Here is an 8,592-nt window from a genome sequence, read left to right on the forward strand (position 1 = left end):
CGCCCTTTACATAAGTAGCCCTCTGCACATTAGACGCATGACAATGTGTGAAAATCTCAAGGCACGCCTGAGGAAGTAGAAGGCACCCCATGGTGTCATGACATACTGATTGAGAAAGGCTGTCTGACAAAGTGTAACACATTTTTGGTGCAAAAATTTAACATTTTGTGTGTATGAAGCATGAGCAATGTTATCAGTGAACCTCACTTTGGCAGAATGGAGGAGATCTGATGATTTGTGATAAGATCTTTCTATTGATGAACCATCTAGACAGTTAGATGTGCAATCATGAAGCAACCATCTTGCTGAGGTTGCAGGAAGGGGTTTGGCCTTAAACAGACATGCTGGGGTCACATGGACATTCCTGTTTAGGTTATGCAGGAGGATGACAAAAATGTGGCCTTACTGGCAGCAGACTGATCTGGCACCGGTTTATCTGAAGGGAAAACAACAGCAATTGGAAAAAAAAGTTTTCCAAAGCGCCTAATCATTTCCTCAGCTGAGAATGGTCCCATGGGACTGCCTGAGGGTACCTCATAAACATTAGATGTTTGCCTGATCCTCAGCATTTGCTCATTTAATTACTGTGGGCACTTTGATAAGGCCAATGCACATTTTATTTTTTGAATGAACTCCAGAGCACGGGGACTAGAACAACAATAAAACAATGTAGCACGTGCCAGGAAATGACACCAGTAAATTAGACTCAGCAATGAGTGCAAAGTAACGTGATAATCACAAACAATGCAGACAGAAATTTAGGAAAAAACAAAGGTTACAATTGTAAGAACGTACAGCCATGTTGTTCTTTGTGAATTAATTCATTACAATTGGAACTAACTTGCACATTTCTCATAGCAAAAATTTGCACTTGGACATTTGATTCAGTAAAATATGCACATATACAATTAAAAAATGAACAGAGCAAAGTTGGAGTGACGCATACAGTAACCTATAGCAACCAATCAACTGAGACCTGTCTGGTTTAAATGGGTAATGGCCCTTGTGTATTACCATTTAAAACCAGCCGGCCTGTACAAGTTCTGGTCTTCGGTTTATATGCTACAAATCCATATTTCATCTGACCTTTCCTAGTCTTCAGTTTGGACATGATAAGATTGGAGTCTTTACTGTGCTGCTCATACCCGGTCAGCTGGTCCAGTACAGAACCTACTTCCCATACCCCAACTAGACACTATGAGTGCATGTGAGCAACAAGACATGGAGTCACGGCGTTAAAACACTTTATGAGAGGAACCATAAGCAGCATGTACTTACTTTTCTCATTATCCCAACCCCCCCAATCCACAGATAAACACCCCAATATTTTTGTGGTCATTTCCATTTACCAATTAAGTTGACACTTACAAAGGGATATGCAGACTTCTCCTACCCTCCTACCCTCACAATAAAGCACCCAGGCTCGTGATTGAATAAACAGGGACTAAGATCTGTGTGGGTGGGCAGGTGTAGTGTCACATGTTAGCCTACACCCAGAGGTATCATGTTTCAGAAGGAGGGGGAGCACAGGGAAGGTACTGACTTCATGCGTTCCCTCCTGTAAAGAAACTAAGTTTATAGTTTTCTAAGTGGTTGCAGGGCCGCCGCTAGTGCAAGGCAAGATGGGCACTTGCCTTACGGCGCCAGGGAACAGGGCGGAAAAGTGAGTCACCTGATCGATACGAGACTCAGTGTGTGGGCTGCCGCTGCGGGCGGGCGGGCTGCATCTGAAGGACGAGTCCCGGCCGCCCGCCGCAGCGGCGCTGACCTGTGCAGTCTCACGTCTCAGACTCAGTGACAGTCTCACTGAGTGTCTCGTCCTTCCTTGGCTACGTCAGTGAGTGACGTAAGTGGCCCCGCCCCTGGTTCCCCTGGCCGCTCCGCCGCATGTGAAGGACTGGAGCGAAGGCTGCAGGAGGCGGAGAAACGGACGGACCGGACCGGCAGGCAGTGTGGCGGCAGTGGCGTCATCCTGGAGGGGACGGCGACCTGTTGAGTGACTCGGGAGCTGCCCAGACAGATACATGATGGTATTTGTAGTTTCACCACAGCTGGAGGGCCGGAGTATTCCTACACCTGGTCTATACTAATGTTTATTAATGTTACCAAATAAAGTACACCATTGCAGTTGTCATTTATCTACATCTATATGGCAAATCCCCCTATAACAATGACTACATTTTGCATCAACCTCTATTGCAGGGCATACATTAGGAAATGTAGTGGCTTCCAATAAACTTTCAAACAATCGTTTCCTTGTTTCCAGCAGTTAAATGATTGAAAATGACATGGAAAGTGATGAAAACTTCCTCAAAAAGATCATTTTGATTTTCATCTCTCTCTTTCTTTCTTTCTCTCTCTGTCGTTCTCTCTCTTTATTTCTTTCTTTCTCTCTCTCTGTCTCTCTCTCTTTCTTTCTTTCTCTCTGTCTCTCTCTGTGTCTCTGTCTCTCTCACTCTGTCTCTTTCTCTCTGTCTCTCTCTCTCTGTTTCTCTCTCTGTCTTTCTCTCTGTCTCTCTCTGTGTCTCTCTCACTCTGTCTCCTTCTCTCTGTCTCTCTGTTTCTCTGTGTCTCTCTCTCTGTCTTTCTCTCTCTCCATCTCTCTGTCTCTTTCTCTCTCTCTCTATTTGTTTAGTTGCTTTAAAGAATGAAACTCTTGTTGTTGAAAGCAACAAAATTGCCAAGAGTAAGGCCAGAAAAATAGCACACAAATATTTTCCAAACACTACCTTATGTTTAAACATAAAAACTTTTCCTCAAATATGCTTTCAATATTATTTGCAGTTTGCTAAAACATTAATCTGAAAACTGAATGTATTTTGATAAGCAGAAGTACCCCAGGGGCATGTTCTACCAATGAGAAAACACGGATCTACACTTTCTTATGTCTATTACAATGCATTGTGGTTTATGCAGAACATTATTATCCCTTTATACGTACTATATACTTTAGGTTTATATAGTAGGATTCATCGCTGTATGTTTATGAATATAAACCTTCTTTATATATAGTAGTACCGTCTGATAATATATAGACAATTAACCTACATTACACTGTCCTATGTATTTAAACTGTCTATACTGTGTTTTGGAGTTTTTAAAGCCGTTCTGCCTCCTGAATGCTAATGTGTGCAATTATTCACAACCAATGAATGAAAATTTATAGAAAATAAACATTCATTTACATGCTGTCATGCACAAGGTCTAAATTGCTGTATTATCAACAGGCTCTACACTGTGTGGCGTGCATAATACTCTGTACATCAGTGTCCTCGCTGTGTGTGTTTGTATCTATATATATAAAAATACTGTATTACCAGCTGTCCAGCTCAAGCTCCAGCAGAGACTGGGTCCTCTCGGAATTACACTGCAGGCACCACATGGCTTGGTGAAGGGATAGTACAAGGTGACAGTGTCACATCACCCCGGCTGGGACCCCAACATCCTGTGTCCCCCCTGACCCTTCTCTTGCTGCTTTTGCAGTGATCCGGAAGAATCAGCCGAGAGGTCCACCCTTCTAGTCCAGGGGAGGATGGGGGGATGGCTGGAGAGCTGGGATAGGGGGGAGAGGGGGAGGGACACAGGATTAAACTGCTCTCATTTGCTGCCCAGTGCTTTGCCTTGTGTTTTCCTAGTGAAGAAACAGGAAACTACAATAGTCCTCAACTGGAAAGAGAGCACTTTATACTGGGAGGAAACAGCGGTGGAAAGAAATCTGTACTACATTCTGCTTCAAATGAATAGCAGACGTTTAATGATCCAAACAGCTCAGGAATAAAATGTGTCCATGTCTAGGGCTATACCAACATGAGTCTGCTATGTATAAACACCCATCTGTCAACAGGTTACAGGAGCAGGGCAAGGCTCCCGTGAATGATTACAGTAAACAATAGAGGATCAGTTAAGCTTGAATGTAACAATTTTTGGTGGGTGACACATTTTAGGATGACGGAATCATGTTGCTAGTTTATCTCTGTGGAATTTAAATTCTCATCCTGTTACGCAAGACATTTTGCACTGTCTTAGAGAAGTGAGGTTCAGTATATACAAAGGAAACACAGAAAGAACAGCTTGCTGGGATAAGGTGGTAGTACAATAACATTTAAGGGACAAGAATTGTTATATATATATATAACACCTGAATCCAATGATTTGGAGGGGTGTTCAAATACTTTTGGCAATATAGTAATGCAATATAGTATATGTATATTACGATATATATATATATATCGGCCATAGAATGGGTTTCCATGGCTGAGCAGCTGCATCCAAGCCATACATCACCATGTGCAATGCAAAGTGTTGGATGCAATGGTGTAAAGCACGAGGACTCTAGAGAAGTGGAGACGTGTCCTCTGGAGTGACGAATCACGCTTCTCTGTCTGGCAATATTGATATATACATATACTATATTACATTACTATATTGCCAAAAATATTGGGACACCCCTCCAAATCATTGGATTCAGGTGTTCCAATCACCTCAATGGCCACAGGTGTATAAAATCAAGCACCTAGGCATGCAGACGCTTCTACAAACATTTGTGAAAGAATGGGTCGCTCTCAGGAGCTCAGTGAATACAAGCATGGTACCGTGATAGGTTGCCACCTGTCCAATAAGTCCATCCGTGAAATTTTCTTGCTACTAAATATTCCACGGACAACTGTTAGTGGTATTATAACAAAGTGGAAGCAACTGGGAACAACAGCAAATCAGCCAAGAAGTAGTAGGCCACGTAAAATGACAGAGCGGGGTCAGCACATGTGGAAGTGCACAGTGCGTAGAAGTCGCCAACTGTCTGCAGAGTCAATAGCTACAGACCTCCTAATTTTGTGTGGTCTTCAGATTGGCACAACAACAGTGCTTAGAGAGCTTCATGGAATGGGTTTCCATGGCCGAGCAGCTGCATCCAAGCCATACATCACCATGTGCAATGCAAAGCGTCGGATGCAGTGGTGTAAAGCACGAGGACTCTAGAGAAGTGGAGACGTGTCCTCTGGAGTGACGAATCACGCTTCTCTGTCTGGCAATCCGATGGACGTGTCTGGGTTTGGCGGTTGCCAGGAGAATGGAAAGAAAGCAGGGATGCGCCGATGTATCTGCAGGAAAATGGCACTTTCGGCATTTAGCCATATCACCATAACCATATCAATCTAGAAGTTTGTGCACTCACTCATTGAAGATGTCCATAGGATGTACTTCCTCAATGCACTGACACAATTTCACTCAGCACTGTGAATATGCACTTGTTTCACAGCTCTCACAGAGAGCTGCCTTCTGAACTATAACATTATCATTGCTTGCAGGAAGCAATGCATGATGGGATATGTTGTCTTGAGAAGTGGAGATTGCATCACATCAAACAGCAGGCAAAGAGATGCAAAGCACACAGGGAATCCAGGAAGTTGATGAAAGTGATGGGCAGACGGAAGGCAATAAAAAGGATTTTTTTCAAGTAAGCTTTGATTGTATTATGAAAAACAACTCGTGTATGTAATCATATTGCAATGTTAATTTTATAACAGGATAGTATATGCTGGGACTCTACAACTCCTTTAGGCCCCATTCACACTAAGCGATTTATCGCCGCGATATTGCGCATTTTTGCCGCGCGATATCGCGAGAAGTCGCCGGCCATCGCTATTCAATGGAGCTGTCTTAGCTCCATGTCGCCCGTCCCTTTAGGATGCCTTAAATTGCATCTAAGAGATTGTATGTGCTCCTCAATACACACAGATATACCATGCCAAGTCCACTGCCTTTCATTAGGACACATACATTATACCCTAATCACGTTGAATGAACAGATTTCCAGCATTGGTTGTTTTTTATTTTTCATATAATAGGATTGTATATCCATGATTGAATTGTATTATGTCCATCCAAGCACGTTGAGAGTTTTATACAGTCTGACAAGTCGGCCATAGATGGGCAGACCTGCTCATCGAGAGCAACGGAAGGCAACTGCCTGTCCTTGAACTACGCACAACACTGATACCCACTGCAATGTTGACATAGCTGATTGATGGAAAAAGCTTCATTACATTTTCCTCACAGGAAATAGAACAATCAATACTAGCCAACTCAGAAATGTTATAATACATTGGAAGCCTTTGTGTGATAACATGTAATATGAACTGTTTGATATTTAATTCTTAACACTGTGATGGTTTGACTGTCTCCAGTTATGCTCAGGCTGAACTCTTGCTTGAATTGGGCTGTGCATGAGTACACTGCCAGGGTTATATACTAAAGGGTGAAGAGTTTGGAGAAGGCAGGAGAAGTGAACAATCTAGGACAAAATAGCTGATTTGGAAACATTAACCAATTCAGCTCACTTTCCAGTTCAGCTATGTTGTCCTAGAATCTGTTCACTTCTCCTGCCTTCTCCAAACACCTTACCCTTTAGGGCTTGTTCACACCAAATGCAGACCAGATCTGCATGAGTTTCTGCACACACAGTGCAGTGTGTTATGCCGCGTTTTTGCCACGTATTTGATGCGTTCCGGGCCGTTTTTTTTAGTTTAAAAAGTTTAGTTTAGTCGGGCTTTCAGATACGTTACAGGGCGTTTGCATGCATTTTTGATGTGTTTGCATGCGTTCCAGAGTGTTCCAGAGCAGGTAAAATAGGGCTTGCTGCAGTTTTTTTTACATGCTCTGGAACTGAACGCTGCGGTGTGAACTAGAGCCCAAAATACCATTGGAATACATTGGACGCAGTTTTGATCCGGTCTGTAACTGCTCTGCTCCTGGAACACGCTTGGTGTGAACAAGCCTTAAAGGAGAACTATGAGGTGAGTGCTTTTCACTCACCTCAGTGTTCTAGCCGACCTGTGACAATGAGACTGTCACAGGTCGGCTCAGTAGATCGGGAGGTGAGCGAACATATACCGGCGTTCGTTCACCTCTCGATCCTGTCACGGCTCTCTGCCGTGACAGGGGAGGGGCTGGGTTCCCCCCTCCCCGCTCCGATCCGCCAGCGCTGACTGGGGAGGGGGCGGGTACAGCTGGCTCTGCCTCTAGATAGGCAGAGCCAGCTGTCACTCACGCAGCTGGGCGGATCTCGACATCCATGTGTGCTGCGGCATCTTAGTATACCGCGAGCTGAGCTTAGGGTAATGGGAGGACGCTAGTTTGTGTCCTCCCGTTACCCTAAGGAGAACTATGGGGAAAAGCCCTGACCCCATAGTTCTCCTTTAAGTGAATAACCCTGTACATGTGACCATACACGTTAATATCCGAAATACCAAAACTATATTAGATAAAAGGCTACCTGAAGGATCAGCTTATATCTAATCAGGTAGATATAAGAGTCCCTCCTTTCAAATTAGTGTCCCCCCTCCACATCAGAGTCCACTACTCCACATCAGAGTCCCTCCTTTCAATTAGATTCCCTTCTTCACATCAGAGATAGTGTGATCCCGTGGATGTTTTTATTTTATGTTTTGCAATTTTTATTGACTTTTCATGGCATCCGTGGCAAACCTACATGACACCCACAAGATGCCAGTGTACCCTGGTTGAGAAAGTCTGTGTTTGAATCACATGGTACCAGTGGAGGGCTGGAGGGCCATAGTCAGGGAGCAGAATTGAATGAACTAGGTCCATGTTTACATTTACAGGGCATTATGAGAAAAAATGCAGAGGTACCTAGCAACAATTAATTCAGGTTAATCATGGCTACAACGGTTTCCTCTCCTGGAAAAATATGAATGAAATCTAGTGTCCAAATGAGCCAGTATCATCCATTAGACATTAAAGTGCTCTGTGCAATAGCTACACAGTGCATTATACATCCACACTGAGGGCTATGTCACATTCATTGAGGGGAATATATCAAAACTGAGCAGACAGAATAGGGAAATTGGTTACTACGGGCAACTGCTCCAGATTCTGTCTGCTCCAGGTTTGATAAATTCCCCCCATAGCTGTCAACCATGAGGGACTCAGGACGCATTGCCCTCTTTCTGCCTTTACCAGCCCACCTCTGACTGCAACACAGTGTGATTGCTGCTGATATGACAGCATGGCACACTGGCTGCAAAAAGAAAGCAGAGCTGACTGAATAGAAAGGAACACGCTGCAGGATTTTGTCTCCGTCCCTGGTCATTCTATTAATAGCCGCACTCCTACTATAAAGGAAAGATCTCCTTCATTGTTATTCCATGCCAGGCATCTCTGTATTACCGCAGCCCCTTCTTCCTTAAAGCTCCTGCTGGCCCACTGTATTTTTTTCTCATCTGTAAGATGAGCTTTTATTTGGAGCTTGTTCACAGCCGTCAGACAGCACAAGGGACTCTGAAGAGGGTTTTGGGGCATGCTCTAAGGTAAAAACATCAGGAGGAGGACCACTGCGGGCAAAATTACGTCATGTTTTGCAGCTAAATATAGTAAGCAGAATGCTGTGGCTATACTGCGGAAAAGCACAAAAATAGGCTGGCTAGACATTGTTTGCAGATTGAATGCGTTACACCTATAACATTCACCGAGTGATATAGAAACAGTATATGGCATATTTAATGTGAACAGACAAGTAGGGTATATATCAAGCAGTAACTTTAATGCTTCTGCTGTGGTTATATTTAGGGTTTA

The 8,592-nt window shown here is 43.7% G+C and overlaps 1 protein-coding gene across 2 annotated transcripts in view; it reads right to left on the reverse strand.

Annotated features, from left to right (window-relative positions):
- The window catches only part of IQSEC1 (IQ motif and Sec7 domain 1), a 208,234-nt gene that overhangs the window by 102,906 nt on the left and 96,736 nt on the right, over positions 1 to 8,592 (reverse strand). The window contains exon 1 of one of the 2 annotated variants that reach the window (XM_018557181.1): positions 3,318 to 3,519. The exons of the other annotated variant lie outside the window; for it this stretch is intronic. Within the exon in view, the coding sequence (XP_018412683.1) occupies positions 3,318 to 3,382 (65 nt within the window). The 5' untranslated portion in view covers positions 3,383 to 3,519. Of the gene's footprint in view, positions 1 to 3,317; positions 3,520 to 8,592 lie in introns of those variants that run through there. 2 annotated transcript variants of the gene reach the window in all.

Source organism: Nanorana parkeri, unplaced genomic scaffold (genome assembly GCF_000935625.1).
Source record: "Nanorana parkeri isolate BGI_ZX_2015 unplaced genomic scaffold, ASM93562v1 scaffold270, whole genome shotgun sequence".
In the NCBI taxonomy this organism is placed as follows: Eukaryota; Metazoa; Chordata; class Amphibia; order Anura; family Dicroglossidae; genus Nanorana; species Nanorana parkeri.